This window comes from Myotis daubentonii, chromosome 8 (assembly GCF_963259705.1).
Source record: "Myotis daubentonii chromosome 8, mMyoDau2.1, whole genome shotgun sequence".
In the NCBI taxonomy this organism is placed as follows: domain Eukaryota; kingdom Metazoa; phylum Chordata; class Mammalia; order Chiroptera; family Vespertilionidae; genus Myotis; species Myotis daubentonii.
In genome coordinates this window covers 34,402,429-34,424,104 of record NC_081847.1, presented here as the reverse complement: position 1 = coordinate 34,424,104, position 21,676 = coordinate 34,402,429, and the positions used below count along the sequence as shown (strand labels likewise).

Sequence of the window (21,676 nt, the reverse complement as noted above, 5' to 3'; positions counted from 1 at the left end):
GGGTGGAAGGGACGAGCGTGTTGCTGTTATATTGCGTATTTTTAAATATAAATTTTAAAAGTAGGGAGTAGCAGCATTCACTTTGCTAGACACTATCTGGTAGGACTGCCTTGCTCACAATTTCCCTCTAAATATTGCCCCTACCTGTCTGGCAAAGTAGATGCTAGGACAAAAAAGAGCCAATTGGATCCTACTGGAAAGGCAGAACCCATGCCTGGGGCTGTCTGGGCTCTCCTCAGTCACAGGGATGAAGGAGGAGGCCCAGAATGGCTGGTTTCTGGCCTTCCCAAAGCTAACTGGTTCATTTCTTGGACTTGACAGTATTCACTTCCAAAAGCCCTTCCCATCCCTGGGCAGTCACATTCTGTTATTTGTAGCTAAAAGAACTGTCCTGAAGCAGGAAGAGTGGTAGAGGGAGCTGCCGGGGATCCCCTAATGGGTCCCCCAGGCGGCTGTTAGCTCACCAGCCCACTTGTATTCCTATGACACTAAGAGGAGGCGTAGGAATGCGGGAATGCCGTCTCCTTGCCTGCCGGCACAAGGCTTTCTAGTTTAAAAAGCTCAGCTCCCAGCCTCAAGTGGGAAGGCCCTGAGAGGCACCTGTCACCCAGATACTCAGCCGAGTGCCCCTTTGCAGGGACCCTTACTAAGCAGCTCTGCCTTCCTGACCCATGTCCATCTGAGCAATGGGGACGCTCTGGCCTGCTGGCTTTCACAGAGTCAGGGGAGCGCCATGGGTTCCCCTGACATGCAAGGTCAGGGTGTTGTAAGGAGGAGATGTGCGGGGTCCAGTCCTCCAGACTCCCAGTAAACACAATCTGTAATTGCTTGCTTTGCGAACATAGCTTAAGACAAGTTCCCATGGATCCTTTGCTCTTGGTGGACTCTGACAACCCTAACCTCCTGGGAGACATCAAAGGGTGAAGCCAGGAGGACACCGCTGCAGCCCACGGCATTCCCTGAGCCAAGCCTGGTGCCCAGGAACTTCGAATAAGGCCTGTGCTCATTTATTACATGTGACCTCTCTGGAGAGCCGAATTTGCTGAGTTTTTACTCTCTGGGCCTATTCTCTAAGCCAATCTGTCAAGGTTAAAACCCATCCAGTCCAGAGGATTGGCTGTCTCCTGGTGCAAAGATGCCCAGGGGTCGGTGGGGGAATCCAGGAGACCCGGCCCAAGCAGCAAGCAGCAGCTGTGGCCCATCCAGAGGGAGGGAGGCATGTGCTCTGAGGTGCTGCTGTGCTGGCAATGGAGTGGGGAGAGGACTGGATGGCATGGCACCTCCCGGGGACGCTTGCCTCTCAGCGGCTGGGTATCAGCTGGAAGCTTTCTTCTGGCCTTGAAGGGAGCGGAACAGCTGCCTCAGCTGTTTTTTTCGGTCGTTGATGCAACCTGGAAGGGAAGTGGAGTGTTGGCTGGGAGGTCCTGTCCGCAGGAAAAGGGGATGGGAGTGGAGCGGCCTGTGCTTCTGCCACCTGTTGGGGGGAGGAGACAGCAGCCATGCAGCTATGGATGGCTTATGGTTCGCACCCTCAACTGCGTGGCCCTCAAGCAGGTAATTTTCCTCTTCATGCATCAGTTTTCTCACCTGGAAACCAAATACTTGCTTTATGGGATGAGTGTAAGGATCATCAAAGGAAGGTAACATTCATTGGGGACTTACCTCAGGGGCTGCTTCAGGTGCTGAATGTGAATTAACTTGTTGAGATCTCACCAGAATGATGTGTAGAAGAAAAAAACTGAGGTTCAGACATGCCAAGTTATTTGCTCCAAATCACACAATAAATAGCAGGTCTGGGTTTTGAACCCAGGCTAGAGGTCAAGTTCTTAACCACTAACTCACATTGCTTTCCTTCTGGTTTCACTCAGCGAAAATGCATTAAAGCTAGCACAGAGCCTAGCACCTAATAGGTTAAATGCTAGCTTTCTTCCCTTACCCAACCCCATGTGTCACACACAGTTGGCTAAGGGACAAATATTTCCAGAGTCACCCCTACTCTCATGTGTGTCCCAGGTAGTCCATGCTGAGAGGCCACCATGAACATTGGCGACACCTCCTCTCCTGGCACATTCACGGTGTTACCACTTCCTGTTTGCTCTCAGAGCTGGTCCTTGAAGCAATTCCATGGCCACTGAATCTTGTGCCAGGCACAATGATGGCACTCACAAATGCTGGTTGAATGATGAGTCCACATGGCCACAACTACTGACCTGGAGGAGACACCCATCTTTCTTAGCACCCCAAAACGCCATTCCTAACACCTAGGTGCTCACTGGTCGTCAAGGCTTCAAAGCTAAGAGCCCACTATATACATCCCCAGGGCTCCATGGAACCTCAGCTTTAACTGCAAGGGCTCATTCATAACTCCCAAATATTTGTGTCCATTGCAAATCTCTTCTTGGAGTTCTAGACTCATCTCTGAGTCATCTGCTGATGTTTTCACCAGGAGATCCCTCAACATATCCATAATGCATTTCATCAATCCTCTTCCCACTCCCGGCCAGCTCCTCTGGTATTCACCACCATATGCCCACCCTCCACTGGATACTTGGGAATTATCTAGAGATTTCTCAAGCAGTGGCTCTCAATCTAGGCTGTGCTTTAGGGTCATCAGGGAGATTAAAAAAATACTGATGTCCAGACCAACTGTATCTTTACCAGGCATTGGTCTTTTTTAAAGCTCCCATGTGATTCCACAGTGCCTAGTACCTAATAGGTTAAGTGCTAGCTTTCTTCCCTTACCCAACCCCATGTGATGCAGCCAGGGTGGAGAAGCCAAGGTGTCCTGAATCTTTGCTACTCGAACAGGGTCCAGAAAACAGCAACATCGATATCTGAGACGGACTGTTAGCAAGGAGAGCTGCAACAACCCCTCCCTTTCCTACATGCACCTCTCTCTGCAGGTGATGGCTGCTCTTCCCACCAAGAGGTGGAGTCTGTTTCCTTGCCCCGCGAACCTGGGCTGGGCTAGCTTTAACTAATGGATTGTGGAGGAATGGTACTTTCGGACTTCTAAGCCCAAGCCTGGGTGTCAAGAGGTTTCACTGCATCTTCCTCGCCTCCTTGGAGCCCTAGGACTACCACGTGAAGAAGCCGGCAGCACTGCTGGGAGACAAATGACCACCTGGACCAGCGATGGCGAAGCTTTGGAGCTGGCGTGTCAGCATTTGGAAAACCCTGACTTAGCTCTGGTGCCGTGTCACATACAGACATTTTTTGATCTTTGCAACCATAGTAAAACAAAGACTTATATTGTTGATATTTATTTTATATATTGAAATGCCATTTAACAAAGAAAAATCAACCAAAAAAATGAGTTCGCGTGTCACCTCTGACACGCGTGTCCTAGGTTCGCCATCACGGACCTAGACAGAGAGGCCCAGCTGACAATCATTATCAACCACCACACATGTCAATGAAGCCATCCTGGGCTATCAAATCTCAGTGCCTCGCCCGGTGCCTGGAGCCCGATGAGTGACTCTAGGTGACACCTGAAGAATGAATAGCAAATCAGATAGCTGTTTTCAGCTGCAAGGTTTGGGGGAGGTTTGTTACACAGTAACAATTAATAGAGAGCATCACCTGGGAACTTGTCAGAAATGCAGAATTTCAGGCCTCACTCCAGACCTACTGAATCATAATCTTCATTTAAACAAGATTTCCAGGTGGTTGTATCCACAGCTTGAAAGCATTATGTAGTCATCCTCCAAACACGCAATTTGGCAGACACTAGGGATCTGCTGTGGAAAAGCCATTCACAAACTTCCTCTCCCCTGCCTTCCTCAAGGCAAACCACTTGACATCCCAGGCTTCCTTGCATCATGGGTGGCCATGTGAGCCAGCTCTGATAGATGTCAGCAGAGGCCCCTGGGAGGGCATCCCTTTTGGGATAAACAATCAAAGCCTGAAGGAAAGGCTGTGGTCCTCAGGCCTCCCTGTTTCTTTCTGCCTGGGACAAGGACATAGCGTCTGGAATTGGAGCAGCCATCTTGCAACCTGAGCAACCTGAGGCAGCAAGCACGAGCACCAAGGCAACCTACTAAGTGTAGCACAGCAAAAAGAGGCAAGAGCATCATGCTGCCATGTGCCAGCCCTGTACAGCTAACCCCAAGACTTCCTGTGGCTCAAGACAAATCAGTCCCTCTCTGGCTAGCTATTAGTGGCGTTTTTGTTGCTTACAGCCAAGCCCAATCCTAAATCATACCAAAACCTTTTCATAAAAAATAAAAAGATGCCACGGAGAGCATTTAAAAAGCAAATTACAACTCAGGAAAATGTTTACAATAAGCTTGACAGAGAGGTGTAATTTAACATATTAATATCCAAGGCCTTTATACATTTAAAACAATGTAAACAGCCCATTGAAAAATAGGTTGAGTATGGACAGCTAACAAAAGAAGAAATGCAAACTAAAAATCTGAAAGCTCGCCAGTAATCAGTGGAATGCACACGCTGGTAAGGTTTTTTTGTTTGTTTGAATTCAGAGCTCTTTCCGGAAAGCAATCTGGCTGTAATAAGTCTCCCTTTGACCCAGTAATTGTATTTCTAGAAATCTGTCCCAAAGAAACAGCCAGATTTTTCAGTTGAGCTTTATGTGAAAGGATGTCCATCATGCCATTGTTTATAAAAGTGAAAAATTGAAATCATGCCATGTGCTCAATTACAAGAAATTGGTTTAGCAAATTTGGCATCTATGTAAGCAAGAATGTTTTGTAGCCAGATGGGAACTTCGTTCTTAACTGTGCTAAGGGACAGGAGAGCCTAGCCGTCAAGCATTCAGGTTTTGGAGTCAGACAGACTGGAGTTCAGGTCCTGGCTCACCACTTATAACCAAGACCTTAAGCAAGTCGTGTGACATCTGGAAATCGTTTCCTTATCTGTAAAATGATAATAAAAGCTGCCTAAAAATGAAATGAGATAACATATGTGAAATATTTAGTCTAGACCTGGCAAATAAGTGTTTCCAAAAGATAGGCCCTTATTAACATTGTTGAATGATGTGGAAAATGCTACATGGAAAAGTGGGACTCAGAACTCCAGTCTTATGCCAAATCTGTAAAAGGAAAAAATATGAATATATGCATTTTTTTAAAAACTGGAAGGAAGCACACCAGATAGTTAAAGATGGTTATGTCTGGATGATTTTTTATTTCCTTCTTTAGTTTTCAAATATTCTACAATAAGTGTGAATAATTTTCATTTTTTTAATGTTTTTTTAATGTATTTATTTTATTTCAGAGAGAGGAAGGGAGAAGGAGAGAGAAATAGAAACATCGATTGACTGCCTCCTGCATACCCCCTACTTGGATTGACTGTCTCCTGCACGCCCCTTACTGGGGACTGAGCTTGCAGCCCTGGCATGTGCCCTGATGGGAAATAGAACCAGGGCCTCCTGGTGCATGGGACGAAGCTCAACCAACTGAGCCACACCGGACAGGCAAATATTCTCATTTTTTAAACACCAAGTTTTAAAGTCAAGCCCTGAAGTCCTTAATTTCTCTTTATCATGGGAGGGGGGTTGTTTGTCATTGTTGTCTGTTTGCTTTCCTAAACCTTTTGAAATCTACCTCCTGGCAGATTAATAACATCTCTCACTATGTGCCAGGCAGTGTTCTAGGCATATATGGAGAAAGAAACTATTTACTCTCCATTTCACAGGTGAGGAACAAAGAGGTTAAGCCTTGGTCCAGGTCAGACAGCTGTGCCAAGCTCCGGTCTGAGACTACCTGGAACCTCCCATGACACATCCCAGGTGCCCACTTCCCACATGGCCCCACATACCAAGGTGTGTGTTGGTCACAAAGTTCCCCATTTCTGACAAGTCGGGAACCCCCTCTTCTCTGCTGACAGGGCCATCATTCCACATGAGGTCAAAGCCTCCCACTCGCTTCTCCCTTCCTGTGAGCCTGGACATGCAAGAGACACAAAGGGTTAAAGAAGGTGCACGGTAGGACCCCAAGACCCTAGCCAGGTCCCTGATTCATCCCTGCAGCCTGGGTCCCCACACTGTCAGACTCCCTTCCTTTGCCCACCATTCACTGGCTGTTTCCTAGGTGCCCACACAGGTCTCAGAGGGGCTGTCCCCTACTTTTGTCCCTTGGCTTAAACACTTGCCCTCAGTACTTCCGCATTCTGGTTTAAACTCTGCTGTCTCCCCCAGACCACAAATTCCATGAAGGTAGGAACTGGGTCTGTTCTATCCTTCACTGTGTCCTCAATGTGTGGCACAGGGCCTGACACACGTGAGGCTCAAATGTTTGTTGAATGACTAAATGATGGCAGATATAGTGGACACCTGAGGTTCCCCCTGCTTAGCATCCATTTTACCTTCTTTCAGCCTAAGAGTGCTTCGGTTTTTCCTTTGAGAACCATCCTTCCTCTCTCACTTACATGGCTCAGGTGAGGTTGACCCCATCCCCTGGGAGGTGGGCACAAGACCTAGGCCTGGTTAATCAGAGTCATAATGATTGGTTCAGAGAGGGCATGTGACCCAAACCCCACTCATGAACAATAAGAGTCAGCCCTCAAACTCTTGCTGGAATAATTGAGAAAAAACTAATAAAGAAGAAAGAGATGAAAGGGAATGAGGGACAAGGAGAGGAGGGAGGGAGGAATGGAAGGATAGAGAGATAGAGGGAGGGAGGAATGGGAGGGAGAAGACAGACCAACCAAGTCAGGCCCTGAATTTTCCTTACGTACACATTGTTGTAACAACATATAGTCTCTCACTGAGCACTTACTGTAGCTAGGCACTTGACAATAAGTTATCTTGGTAAATTGATCTAACAATCCTGAGATGTAGACACATGAGGAAACAACCTCAGAGAGGTGAAGTGACTGGTCCAGGGTCCCACAGTCAGGAAATGTTGAGGAAATCCTGCCGGACCAAATCTCAGAAAGCTGTGGTTGGCCCTGCTCTGACCCAAAAGGGCTGGATCCTTGGACCAGGCTCCAACCCTGTGTGGACATCTCAGTCTCCATCTATAAAATAGCGGGGCAGGCTAGAGTATCTCTGAGGGCCGTTCAAGTCCAAGGTTCTGAGTTCTATCTCTTCTTGGGTGGGAGCCCCGATTGTCATGTGCGGGGTGCCTGAAAGGCTGCCCTCCCCCACCTGGCTTCCATGTCCACGATGTGCAAGGTGTCTTCCAGGAGGCAGGTCTTGAGCTCATAGTCCTCCTGGCTGCTGGCTGTCAGCGATGGGGACGCATTGACCTCCAGGAGCCATCTGGGGAGGGAAAAGAGGGGAGAGTCTTAGGGTTACCTGGTCCCTGGAGCTCCTGGAACTTCACTGAGAGGCTAGATGGGGTGCCTGGGCCTCACCCTCAATTCACCCAGAGTCACTCTCTCCACTTGTCTAAAACTTTTTGAAAACAATTGATACCCCACAGGGGCCGGGCTTGGTGAACTGGAAAGAGCATTCCACGTCTACAGGGCTGGCTGTGACCAGCTCCAGGGGAGTGTTGCCCTGTAGGAGCATGAGCCCAGGATTACATGATTGTTTTATGTTTTCCAGAAAAGACAAAAACCCAGAACTTTGTGTGACCATCTCCCAGTGTTTAGAGATTGTCACTGAATTTCAATGAAAAAGAAACAAACAAAAATATTCTGAAGGCCAAACTCCAGGTGGCTGCGGGCCAAAAGCAACCCAATGGCCTCCAGTAAAAACCTCTTGTTTTGTGCAACCCGGTCATTTACAGCCAGGGACCTGGGCACAGAAAGGGAAGGGCTCACCCCGCAGGTCAGTGGGAGCCTCAGGTCCCGCTTTCTACTATCTGCTGCCTCCTCCAAGTTTGTTTCCCCTGTCAGCATCCACTCCGATGCCCCAGCCACATCTTACCCCAGGGGCAAAGGAGAGAGACCCACTGGTACCGGACCCTGTTTCTCTGAACATGGGCTCGATTTAGGTCTTGACTCCTACTCCTGGCTGAGAAAGCCCCCCAACACCATACAGTGACCCTCAGGAGGTGCTGGGCCAGGAGCCGCACTACTGGCGGGAGCAGCTCAGCCCAGGAACTATGACCTTGGGCCTGGCTCTGCCCTTGACTTACTGGGTGACCTCAAGCTGCCAGAACCACCCCAATGGTATCACATGAGGGCCATTGCTGTGGTCCCTGCCACCTCAGTTTGTTCTACTCATCAGCTCAACCTCACGGACACTGAGGGAATGCACCAAATTCTTGACAGGGATCGACATGGTGACAATACTCCCTTATAAGGCACTTTGCATCTGGAAAGCACCAGGGCTTACAGAGGGTAATTTTCTTGCTGGTACCAGATGAGGATCCCTGACTCAGCATATATTCAGGAAAGGCCTCTGAGTGCCAGGCATGAGGCTCAGTGCTCTATACTTCATTTATGCCTCATAACAATGCTATAGGCACAGCAACCATTTTACAGATGGGCAAACTGAGGCAACAGAAAGTGTGCCTAATGAGGAAGTGGCAGAGCTGAGGTCAAAGCCAGGTAGTCTGGGTGGGAAAATGTGCCCCCTGGCTCTCCAGGGCCACTGGCCCATCCACTTACGGCTTGAGGTCCTGGTCTATGAGAATGTCATAGCCGTACAGCTCAAAGCAGTGCTTGTCACTGATGATCACCTTCTGCACACTCTGCAGGCTCTTGATGAAGATGTTGTCCATGTCACTGAAGAGCGATTCCACCGCTTCTGGCCCGTGCTTGGACGCCAGGTACTGTCGGAAGCGCTGGAGCATCCATTTGCAGCCCTGGGGCCCGCGCACCCGGGTTGGGAGAGGGAGCCTTAGTTAACCGGCACCTTGGCAGCCGGGACCTTCCAACAATCGCCATCAACACGGCCCTCAGGCTTGGACAAGAGGAGCCCATCCCTGAGTCCTGTGACCAGGAGAACCCCAAGTGTGTCCTTCCTTTTGGGACAGACTCTGCAAGCCCAAGGGGATGCGTCCAGCCGGAGTGTGTGTGCCTCTCTTCCTAGAGCATAGCCTAGACTCACGACCCCAGAAGTCCTGGCCCAAATGCCCTGTGCAGGCCTCTCCCTGGGCAGCTTCCCTGAAGACAGATCGCACTGACCATGTGTGCATCCCGAGGCCCACGGAATGATCAGCTGCTGTTTGTAGTAGGGTCAGGGGGTATGCAGGAGGCCCCCACTGTGCGGGCATGAGCTGGGGGCCAGCTCTCCCTGTGCACTTCTGTTCTGGCTCTTAACTCTTAGAAGTCATAGAGTTCTAAGTTTGAACCTGGCCGTGTAGGTTATTAGGTAGAAGGTCGACAGGTAGATAGATGATGATGGATAAATAGAAGCATATCTGTCCAGTCAGGAGGACAGAACACATTTTGTTAGAGGGTATGTTAGTTTGGCTTATAACTTCTAAATATCTAGACACTACGCATGGGCCTCCATTTGTACTCTTGCCCTGGGCCCTGCAAATGGGAAGGGTGGGCCCAGTTGCACTGTGAACTATGAGCCCAAGACAAGCCTGTGCTGGGCTCTCTGCACTCTGACCCACCACCCCAGCCGCCCCAGAGGCTGTGCCCGAGGGCAGGAGCCCAGCTTGCTCACCTTCTTTGGGTGGTAGTCAGGGGACGTCTTTTGCACGGCGACATTGGTGAGGTGCACATCTGGCAGAGGTTGGTGGTCAAGGATCAGTGTGGACAAGAAGAGTGAGTCCTGCTTCATGTAGCCCCCAGGGGCCAAACTAAGACCCTTCCTTGGGAACTGATGGGGAAGGCCACAAAAACAGCCCAGAGGTCACGTGTGGGCATTACAGTCCGGTGGGCCTGGGTTCAAATCCTGCCTGCATTGTTACTGGCTCCGAGCCCCTGAGCAAGTCACTTAGCTCCTCCGAGTCTATTTTCCTACATATTTAATGGGAGTACCTAATAGTAGATTGGCCTCACAGAAGTATTTGAAAGATTAGATAACAGCCTATATAGAAGCACCTCTTATAGTGCCTGGTATAGCAGTTATTATGATTTTTCAACTCAAGAGGAGAACATTTTCTAACATACAGAGAGACTAAATATAGAACAGCCGTCTCGGGCTATTCTGAGCTCTCTGTCACCAGAGGGGTTCGGGCTGGGTGGCCACTTTGCAGGAATATTGAAAAAGTGATCCAGCTTTGGGGTGGGGTCAAGATGGCCTCAAAGGTCCAAGCTCTGAGAGTCTGCCTTTTGCCATCATCACCACGGTGACCACCAGTAACATCAACAACACTTGGCAGCTTACAGAGCATTTCACGCAAATCATCTCATTTGTTCTTCAAATTATTCCCATCTCAAAGAAGAGAACTTGAAGCGCAGAGAGGTTAAGTAAGGGACAGCCGTTCAGAACACCCTCCACCAACACCCTCCCGCCCCCACTGCATTTCACCTCATGAAATGACCGTAAGGTGTAACTTTCTCCAGGACTTACTGGGAGGTAGAGGCTCTAGGGAACTAAGCCAAGTGTAATTCCCCTAGAACATGTGTTGCTCCCCGTTTGCTGCACGAAGCGCAGAGGAAGGCGGGCATCCTCGTTAGCACCATTGTTCTAGAATGTCTTCTTTAGAGATTTCCAAAAACTTTTTTTTCACATTTGTCTGAGAGTTCTTCTATCTTAATTGCAAAAGAATAAGCACATAGCAAACCACTAAATAATAAAAAGAGCTCTTAGGTTTATGGTCAACTGACTTTTGAGAAGTGTGCCAAGGCAGTTCAGTGGGGGCAAGCACTAAATGGGCCAGGACACCTGACTATGCACGTGCAAGAGAATAAGGTTGGACCCCTTCCTCATACTGTAGACAAAAATTAACTCCAACTGTATCTTGGACTTAATATAAGAGCTAAAACTTTAACTCTCTTAGAATATAATATAGAAATAAGCAATGACCTTGGGTTAGTCAGGGCTCCTTAGATGTGACACCAAAAGCATGAGTGACAAAAGAAAGAGTAGATAAGTTGAACTTCATCAGTATTAAACCCTTTTGTGCTTCAGCTATGGCTGGTTGCTCAGTGGTGAGAGCACCAACCTGCAAACCCAAGGGTTGAGGATTTGATTCCTGGTCAAGGGCACGTACCTCTGTTGCAGGTTTGATCCCCAGCCCTCAGTCAGGACACATGTGGGAAGCAACCAGCCTATATGTCTCTCTCACTTGGATGTTCCCCTCTTTCTCTCTCTCTCTCCCCTTCCTCCCTCCCTTCCACTTTCTCTCTAAAGATCAATGCAAAAAATATTCTCGAGTGAGAATTAAAACACACACACACACACACACCCCAAAACAAAAAAAGTTTGTGCTTCGAAGAACATTGTCCAGCAAGTGAAAAGGTGGAGCACAGGATTTTAGGCAGTGAAATACTCTGCACGATGCAGCAATGATGAATACACGTCATTATGCGTTTGTCCAAACCCATGGAAGGTACAGCCTTAACGTAAATTATGGCTTTGGGTGACTATGATGTGTCAATGTGGGTTTATCCATTGTAACTAATTAATGGGGAATGTTGATAACAGGGGAGGCTATGTGTGTGTATGGAGGCAGGGTATGTGGGAAATCTCTACCAGTGGTTCTCAACCTCCCTAATGCTACGACCCTTTAATACAGTTCCTCATGTTGTGGTGACCCCCAACCATAAAAATTATTTCCGTTGCTACTTCATAACTGTAATGTAGCTACTGTTATGAATCATAATGTAAATATCTGATATGCAGGATGTAGTTTCATTGTTCGCGACCCACAGGTTGAGAACCGCTGCTTCCTCTGTTTTGCTGTGAACCTAAACATGCTAATTAAAAAAAAAGTCCTTAAAAATAAAGGATAACCCACAAATTGAAAAGGATATTTGTAAGTCATGTATCTAAGAAGTAGTATTAAAAAATAGGTAAAGAACTCTTACAGCTCAACAATTAAAGAGACAAATAATCCAATTTAAAAGAGGTCTAAGACTTTGAGAAGACATTTTCCCAAAGAAGGTTTACAAATGCCCAACAAGCACATGAAAAGATGTTTAGCTTGTCCAGTGTGGCTCAGTGGTTGAGCATTGACTATGAACCAGGAGGTCAATCAAATCAGGTTCGATTCCTGGTCAGGGCATATGCCCGGGTTGCGGGCTTGATCCCCAGTGAGTGAGGCATGCAGGAGGCAGCCAATCAATGATTCTCTCTGATCATTGATGTTTATATATCTCTCTCTCCCTCTCCCTTCCTCTCTGAAATCAACAAAAAATCGAACCCTGACCTCCTGATTCATAGGTCGACGCTCAACCACTGAGCCACACCAGCCAGGCTGTTTCTACTTTTTACTATTTCAGTGTTGAGGTGAATATTTTTGTATTTTGTGTGCATATATGTATATATATTGACTAATTATGTATAAACAATATATATCAAACTATATTTGTATGCACAATTATAGAAGTCAGGGTAAAAACATGTCTTAATGTTTTGTGATCCAAAGTTGGTTGATTATTTTAAAAGTTGGTGTGTAATATCTGAAGCAAATGTGGCAAAATATTAGTATCTGTTCGGTCTGATGGTAGATGCATGGATTTCTGTTATAGTCTTTTCTACAGTTTTAAAATATTTTTTAAATCTTTCAATATTAAAAGTTAAAAACAATTAGAAGGGATGGAAAATGACATACAGTCACTCACTGGGAAAACAGCAAAGCTGCATTCAATAGAAACTAGTGCCGGGCGTTGCTTTGTTTGATAAGGGCCCAGGATGCCTGGAGATCTGCAAACACTCTGAAAGGGGAGAGCGTACCCCTCCTTGTCCTCAGTAGCCACTCTGGGCCTGGCACCGTTCCAAGCACACTTCCTGCATCATTTAATTTTAATTAAAAACAAAACAAAATGAAAATAACATGGAAAATGAAAATGAAACTGAAATAAATTTGATGGCTTGCATCTGATAAATGCTTGTTAGATTTACAAAAAAAAAAAAAAAAACCAAGGACACACACACACACACACACACACACACACGCACACACACACACAGGAAATGCTGAAGTTGGTAAAGTAGAAAAAATTTATAAAAAATTCTCAGGAGGGCCTGCTCCCACCCTAACATGCAGGCAAGGCAAATGCATTACCTTGGACAGACTCTTAATCGAATGACGAAATGAAGGCCGAGAGCTGTGAATCGGCTAAAAGCATTAGCTGCATCACCCAAATCAGAAGCCCAGCAGCCTCACCTTCCGTTCCCATCTCTCCCGTATGCAGGCAATCCAATCCTGCTGATTTATCTCTGAAAGTTCCTGTACTGTTTACCCCCTTTTATCTGATGCTCAGGTCTAAAAATCTTAAAAACATTTAAAAAATATTTTTATTGATTTCCGAGAGGAAGGGAGAGAACATCAATGACGAGAGAGAATCACTGATGGGCTGCCTCCTATCCCCCATGGGGATCGAGCCCGAAAACTGGACATGTGCCCTGACGGGGAATTGAACATGACCTGCTGGTTCATAGGTTGATGCTCAATCACTGAGCCACACCGGCCGGGCTTAAAAACATTTTGTTGTTGTTGATATTTTAACCAGATAATAGATTCACATGATTCAAAAGTCAAAAGGTATAAGGATGTATATAAGGAAATAGCTCCTGCACACCCACCCATTTCTCCTCCCGAAGGCAACTTCTGGTTCCAGACTTTTGTGCATCCTTTCAGAGATGTCTATGCACAGATAAAAGCACAGCGATATTTTTAACGTGATGGGAGTGTACATTTCTCAGAGATCTATACGAGTTCCCCCCAATTAATGATACAGCTTGGAGATTATTTCATATCAGTACATAAAGCATTTCCCCCATTCCTCGTTAACAGCTACCTAGTATTCCATTGTGTAAATGAGCCATTGCTCTAGTTGTTTCCTATTCTTTCCCTCTCACAAACAGGTTGCACAGTGACTGGCCTTTAAACCTCCACTTTCCTGCAGTGTGAGTGTGCCTGTGGGAGAAAGAGCCAGAGGGAGAATCGCTGGGTCAGAAGGTATGTGCATTTGCCTTTCAGTAGACATTTCCCGACTGCCTCCTCATAAGGCACCAATGTACACTCCCACCAATAGCGTGTGTGTCCTCCCAACCTTGCCAGCACAGAGTCCCATCAAGTCTTTGGTCCCTACCAATGAGGTGGGAGAAAATGGCATTGTGTTTGAGTGAATGAGTGAGCCAGCGACGAGGCACTGGGGAAAAGGCCGTGAAAGGATGCAAACGCTCTCCAAAGGGGCCCAAACTGTCCCACCCTATGAATGCTAATAGGTGTGAATGAGATCCGAGGAATACCAATCCAGGTGAATGGCAGGCACACCACCAACAGGGCCATCAAGCAGACTGCGTGGGATGAGTTGAACGGAGCAGACCACTGGGGGACCTCCCGCCCCCACAAGACTGGAAGCTCTCCTGTGCCCAGACCAGAGCATGGCATTCGGCAGGCGCTCAGCACACATCTTTGGACCCCAAAGGACAGGAAGGGAAGGGCGCATGGGGGTGGGGAGGCGGGTCCCAGGATACACTGGTCGTCAATGCTGCTGAGTGTGAAGCGGGTGTTGGAGAAGCGGGCGAAGCCATCCCGGTACAGCCAGGCCCGCAGCGGGATGTACTGTGAAGGTGGGGCCGGAGGAAGACAAAAGGGCGGGGAATAAATACGTGTACTTTCACACTTACTAGCTTTTGTACCTGCTGTTCCCTCCACCCGGCGGGTCCTTCCTTCTTTCCCACATCACCCTTCCAGAATCTGCTCAAATATCAGCTTCCTCTGATTCTACCCCCCTCTTTCTCTGGGGTGGGGCAGGGGCACGACACAGAAGAAAACAAAATTAATGGGCTTCTCTGCTCGCCCCCAAGTGTGACACCCCCACCTCAGGATGTGTCCATAGCTCCCATTGGACAGTGGGTGAGCTTATCTCCTCATACCCAACATAGAGTAGTGCACCATGAGGTTTAAATGTTTGTTGAGCCGAGGTCGGTTTGGTTCAGTGGATAGAGCGTCAGCCTGCAGACTGAAAGGTCCCGGGTTCGATTCTGGTCGGGGGCATGTACCTGGGTTGCGGGCATATCCCCAGTGGGAGATGTGCAGGAGGCAGCTGATGAATGTTTCTCTCTCATCGATGTTTCTGACTATCTCTCTCCCTTTCTCTCTGTGGAGAATCAATAAAATATATTTTTAAAAAAATGTTTGTTGAATGAATGAATGAATGAATGAATGGCCTGGCCAGTGTGGCTCAGTGGTTGAGCATGACCCATGAACCAGGAGGTCATGGTTCAATTCTAGGTCAGAGCACATCCTGGGGTTTCAGGCTTGATCCCCAGTAGGGGGCGTGCAGGAGGCAGCTGATAGATGATTTTCTCTCATCACTGATGTTTCTATTTCTCTCTCCCTCTCCCTGCCTCTCTCTGAAATCAATAAAAACAAATTTTTTTTTTTTTAATGAATGAATGGGTGCAGGGAGCATAGCAACGCCTTGATTAAGAGACTAGGTTCTGGAACTAGGCTGCCTGGATTCTAATCCCAGCTCTCACTTACCAACTGCGTGACCCTGAGCAAGTCACTCAGCCCTGTTATCTGTTTCCTCATCCGTAAAATGAGTAATAGAGCCTACCTCCCTGGCTAGTAGAGGACTGAAGAGGATAAAACATGCTAAATATCAGGGCCTGGGACTTAGCAGGTTCTCAACAAATGTTAGTTGTGGTTACCATGAATGACAGAATGAATAAAAAAGGACATGTGGAGGGGCAATTCCAGATGCTGGGGCGTCTAAGATGGTACAACTTCGATCCATTTACCAGCCCCACCCACCCTCAGAGGTCCCCCTGCACTCTTCCAGGCAGACAAGCTCACACAGGTGCCCCCAGAATGGCTTTTGCCCCCTGTCTCTGAGTCCAGCTGCCCCTTACCCACCACAGGAGGAGGGCATTGTCTTAGTTACTCACCGACATCACCAGCACATAGACACGCAGGTCAAACTTGCGGCCTGTGGGGCAAGGAAATAACTCATGTGGCAACACTGATTGCCAGGCGCTGTGCTAGGTTGGGGGATGTGGCAGTGGACCCACTGATAGGAATCCCAATAAAAACACAGAAAGTGCAAGGTGCCCCCCGCCCCCAGGCAGGAGAAACTGCATGACCAGAGGCCCCGGGCGGTCAAAGACCTCAGTCCAAGAGCAGAGTGGAGGGAGGCGGGGTCAGCAGGGGCCAGGTCATGTGCAATTTTTGGATTTTGTTTCAACCACCCCCTCCCCCGCCGTGGAAAGCCGCTGAAGGGTGTCCAATGCCTCTGGCTCCTGTGTTAGAGGGGAGCAGCGGGGACCAGGGCAGCAGCGGGGACCAGGGCAGCAGCGGGCACCAGGGAGGAGGCCAGCACAGTTGTCCGGGAGAGAGGACAGTGGCAGGGCAGGGACGCAGGTAGCCAGACAGATTCAAGAGCTGGGAGCTTGGTGAAGAACCGGACATGGGAGGGGGAGAGAGGGACAAACCCGGAACAGTCTGACTTCTGGCTTAGCAACAAGGGGAGGCTGGGGCTGTACCCCTAGGCGGGAGGGCTGGAGAGTGAACCAGATGGTGTGGGAGGACAGGGCTGGATTTTAGGTGTGTGGGGTTTCAGCAGCTGGGAGATGCCCAGGAGGGGATGCTCAAGACTTGGGGTGTGGAGGCAAGGTTTCCACTGAAAGCTGGGAGAAGCACAGAGAGAGGGTGGGCCACTGGGGGAGAAAGGGAAGGGAGGAGAAGAGACCCCAGGGCTGCCCTGGAGAAGAACAGTATCCAAGGAGCTGAGTGGAGGCAAGTGGATGAACAGTACTTAATGCCCCTTCCAGCACCTGGCCCTCTCAGGTGACGAGACCCTCCAGAGTCACGCCCCTCCTCACACACAGCCTGACATGCCTGCATTTTACAGACCCCGTGCGGGAAAAGCTGATGTGCAGACGCCCTGGGGGAATCTGCAAAGGCTTTATGGGAGGGGACCAGGGTGTGTGAACATAATCAAAACCACTGGGTTGTACGCGCCTGCTGGGTGCATTGTGTGGTGTGTGAATAGATCTCAATGATGCTGCTATTTAAAAACAGGAAGAGAGGGTGTTCAGGCAAAGTGAACAAAGTGAAATAACTTTGCCCAAGGTCATACAGCTGTCAGTGGCAAGGTCAGGATTTGAACCCAGGCCATCTGGCTTCATGGAACCCACAACCACGGACAGACTCACCTTGGGCCCTGGGCCCCTGCAGTTCCCTCTCCCTCCAAATCTACCCACGGGTGACTCCTAGTTGTCATTCCGGTTTCAGCTCACCCGTCACCTCCTCAGAGAGGCCCTCCCTCACTCTCTGTCCCAGCGCCCCACTCTGTGGCACTCGCTGATTGGTTTGTTTCTGGTGTAATGCTGTCTGCTCATCTGGGGCAGCCAGCACTCAGGACAGGGGCTGGCACTGAGTAGGCTCTTTATAAATATCTGTTGGATAAACGCATGAATGAGTTGGTTCTTGAAAAATGAGGGGGATTTTAGTGAACCCCAGAGGGAGTGGGAAAAGCATGCCAGGCAGAGGAGCGGCACAGGCAACAGCTAGGGGGTGGGAGGGTGCAGGACAGATCTCCATCTTTGCATCAGGTCACGCCTGGTGCCAGGCCAAGCCCTCGGTGGGTATTCTCCTAGTCAAGGCTTGTTGACTGACTGAGTGACCATGCCGTGGAAGAGCAGGGAGCAGACCGTCATCTCACCTCCGATCAGATAGGGGTTTTCGATATAACGCTGCGCCACGTAGTTCTCCACGGGAATTTCTTCTTTCTGGTCATCCGAACTTTTTGAGTCCTAGTTATAGTAATAATAATAATAATAATAAACATTTATTGAGCATATCCTGTGAACTAGGCACTGTCTTAGGCACTCTACTTGGGGTATATCAGCCCTATCAGGGAAATTCTAATGGTACCCCATTTTACAGATGAGAAACTGAAACACAGAGAGGGGGAGTGACTTGCCCAAGGTGACATGCTGGTCGGTGGTGCTGCTGGGAAGTGGACCCACACAGACTGGGTCCAGAAGCTGGCATTTAACCCAATAGGGCAGCCACTGGCCACATGTGGCTATGTATATTTAAACTGGTTAAAAGAAAGTGAATTTACATACTACAGCAAGGACGATCTTGAAGAGATCATGCTAAGTGAAAGAAGCCAGACACAAAAGGACAAATATGGTATGATTCCACTTGAACGAGGTACCTAGATGAATCAAATTCATATAGACAGGAAGTAGAAAGGTGGCCTCCATGGACTGGCCAGAGGGGGGAAATGGAGAGTTACTGTTTAATGGGTACAGTGTCAGCTGGGCAAGATGAAAACATTCAGCAGATGGTTGGTGGTGCTGGGCCTATGTGGCTCAGTGATTGAGCATCGACCTATGAACCAGGAGGTCACGGTTCAATTCCCAGTCAGAGCACATGCCCAGGTTGTGGGCTTGATCCCCAGTGGGGGACGTGCAGAAAGGAGGCAGCCAGTCAATGATTCTCTCTCATCACTGATGTTTCCGTCTTTCTCCTTCTCCCTAACTCTCTGAAATATATATATATATATATATATATATATATATATATATATATATATAATTTTTTTTTCAAAGATGGTGATGGTTGCACAACAATGTAAGGGGAATTAATGTCACAAAACTGTATGCTTAAATATGGTTAAAATGGTAAGTTTTATGTGTATTTTGCCACAATAAAAAAGGAAACAGATTAGAAACCCAGTCCTTCAGTCGCACTAGCCACATTTTTTGCCAAAGTCAACACGTGGCTAGTGGTCACCACATCGGGAAGCACAGGTGTACACCATTCCCCATGTAGAAAGTTCCATTGGTCAGTGCTGCCTAGAGCACCACACAGGCCCCAGGGATATTCCTCTCCCTCCTCTGAAGACAGCGATGATCGCACACACACGTGCGCAGTGCCTCAGCCTGCACAGCCCTTGCCCACTCACACTGTTCCCCGCAGAGTAACTGGGTGAGAGCACTGAGGCCCAAAGGCAAGCCTCACACACTCGGTGTGGTCACAGAACAGACCAGTGGCAGGGAGCCCTGAAACCCAGGCTTCCCGGACGCCCCACATATGTACTCACGTGGCTGCCAGGGGGATTGACAGCACCCCGGGCCTGCTGGGCCTCCAAGCTGGCGAGCTTCTTCCCAGCAGTGCCCTGATAGTCTCATGGAAGGAGTCAGGACACACGGTGGAGGGAGGAAATTCATTCACTGAGTGCCTGCTATGAGCCTGCTAGTGCAGCAGGTGCTGATGTGTAGGAGTTTGATCACCTTGCTCTTCTCACCCATCCTACACTATCACCATCTCTAAGGTTCAGAGGGGTTCAGCAATTTTCCCAAGACCACAGAGCTTCTGAGTAGTGGAGGCAAGATTGGAACAAGGATTTCCACTGAATCATGTCTTGGGACATGATGGGGGAAGAGGGAACTTGGACCGAGGGGCAGTTAACCAAACTCCCCCCCAGCTGGGTGAGCCGGAGGTCCTGGTAATGCAATGTTCTCAGGTTTTAGGCACATTAACTCACTGCATTCTCAGCAGGTGTTGTTACTACCTATCCCTCATTTAGTTGGGCACAGAGAGGTGTAGTAACTTGTCCAAGGTCACACAGCTACTGTGAGGCAGGATCAGCATTTGAACCCAGACAATCTGGTTCCAGAGACTTACCATGGGAAGACCCATGGGCAGAACTTCTCTGCCAGCCCTTCAAGTTTTCAGGGTGGGAAAGAGAGGCTCCTTGCCCCGGTGAGCACAGAGGGTTTAGGGAGGAAGGGGGAGAGGCAAGCTCACCTTCCTCCAGTCCATGATGTCCTTCAGCCTCCGGAATAGGAAGATGCCCTTCCCCTGAGACCGGGCTACCTGGGGTGGGGGCGGATGCAGAAAAGTCAGCATTCCGCTCTTTGTGGTCCTTGTGTGCCCCTATGCCGGGGCCCCTGCCCAGCATTTCTGTCTCCATCTCCCTCATGGGCCTCCTGCGCTCCCCAGAGGAATGGCCCGGCCCAGCCCTGAAGGAAATGGAACAGAGAAGGTGCTACGCCTGGAAGGAGGGAGAAGGAGAGGGGAAAGGGAGAGGCCAGCTTAGCTCACAAAGGCATCAACTGCATGAATAATACAAAAGAGCAGATGATTAAAAACCCATTTCTAACAGTCCTGGGAACATATCATCCAATTCTTTTTTTGGAAATCAATTTGCCTTCCTAATTAGGTTTTCCTTCGGCGAATACTGAAATCAGTCTGCCTTCGCCGAATGCCAGCATGGATAATTCATAGCTTCACAGAGTCAAGGGGCTGGGAGAATCTGTAAGTCAGCACCAGAGGCATTACTTCCTCCTGTGACATCCTCTACCGTGCTCACCTGCCTGGCCTTGCACCTCCACAGGGCCAGGGAGCTCACTCCCCCGACATCGCAACACAGCCCATTTGTTGCAGAGTAGCCCTATTAGGTAGTCATCCAAAAGGTATATAGTAGGTGTCCACTGTGTGCTGGGCATTATGTTCTAGCAATAACCTCGTGAAGTTTCCACAGCCTAACGTGTTTTGAGCTAAATTTTGCTGCCTGGCTCTGGCTTCTAGGACCTCCTAGGACGAACCTGATTCCTGGGGCCTTCAGTTATCTTCAGCCGCTGAGCAGGTCCCCCCATGTCATTTCTCTCTGTTCTCTGAGCATGGCCCCGCTGGCCACTGTGGGGCTCTCCGTACAATGCAGGGGCAGACAGAGTTGTCAGGCGCGGCTGTACCGGTGGCCCCCTGCACGAAGGGCTCCCAGTCATGGGGGCAGTGGGAGCTGAAACCCAGCCTCCTCTGTCTGCTGTGCTGTGCAGCCCGGCTCAGGGTTGTGTGTGCCCAGAAGACGGGGTGTCCAAAACACTGTGGAGCACTATGGTGGCTCAGGGGCCGCAACATGCACAGCTGTTTTGGAACACAACTAATCATCAGTGTGCTTCAAGGGCTCCCAGGTGTTCATGGCCACACAAAAGATTTACAATCACTTCACAGAAGAGGATAATCCGATGTAAACAACGAAGAGGCACTCAACCTCATCAGTCTTCAGAACCATGCAAATGACCACTGCAGGCTGGCACCACTACACCCTCCCCGAGGGACTGAAACGGAAGACAGGCAATGTCAGGTGCTGGCGAGGATGTGGAGGAACCGGAACTCTCACATGTGCTGAGAGGCGTATAGATGGTTTGGAAACTCTGGGGCAGCATCCACGAAAGCTGAACACAGGCACCCCCGGGGCCTACGATGCACATGGGCACCCCCGGGCATGTGCAGGAACGTCCACGCAGCACAATTCATAACGGCTCCAACCTCAAAACTCCCACGTAGACAGATGTTCACTTCATAGAACAGTAAACAATGGTAAATCATAATTTACATCTAACCACATCAGTACGGATGAATATCATGAACATGATGTTGAGGGAGAGAAACCAGACACAGTGTAGCCACACTATGTGATTCCAACTATATAAAGTACAAAAGCCGGCAAACAGATCCATGGTCAGAGTGGCCTGGGGGACGGTGAGTGGAGAGGGTCTGAGGGGAGCTGTTGGGGGCTGTTAATGCTCTGTGTAGGGTCTGGGTACTGGCTATTCAAACGTGTTCACTTTGTGAAGATTTATCAAGCTACACCTGTACAAGGTGGACATGTTCTGTTGTATTAAACTTCAGTTTAAAAGGTGGGTGTTGTTTTTTAAGGTTTATAA

General features: G+C 48.9%; 1 protein-coding gene across 1 annotated transcript in view; it reads right to left on the bottom strand.

Moving 5' to 3' along the window:
* Nucleotides 1-922: 922 nt before the first annotated feature.
* The window catches only part of TTLL9 (tubulin tyrosine ligase like 9), a 33,032-nt gene continuing 12,278 nt past the window's right edge, over nucleotides 923-21,676 (bottom strand). Inside the window, exons 6-15 of the mRNA XM_059707502.1 lie at nucleotides 19,755-19,823; nucleotides 19,048-19,122; nucleotides 17,656-17,746; nucleotides 15,881-15,921; nucleotides 14,462-14,549; nucleotides 9,533-9,591; nucleotides 8,524-8,720; nucleotides 7,112-7,225; nucleotides 5,782-5,906; nucleotides 923-1,391 (exon numbers count right to left, since the gene is read on the bottom strand). Of these exons, the coding sequence (XP_059563485.1) occupies nucleotides 1,315-1,391; nucleotides 5,782-5,906; nucleotides 7,112-7,225; nucleotides 8,524-8,720; nucleotides 9,533-9,591; nucleotides 14,462-14,549; nucleotides 15,881-15,921; nucleotides 17,656-17,746; nucleotides 19,048-19,122; nucleotides 19,755-19,823 (936 nt within the window). The 3' untranslated portion in view covers nucleotides 923-1,314. The remainder of the gene's footprint in view (nucleotides 1,392-5,781; nucleotides 5,907-7,111; nucleotides 7,226-8,523; nucleotides 8,721-9,532; nucleotides 9,592-14,461; nucleotides 14,550-15,880; nucleotides 15,922-17,655; nucleotides 17,747-19,047; nucleotides 19,123-19,754; nucleotides 19,824-21,676) is intronic.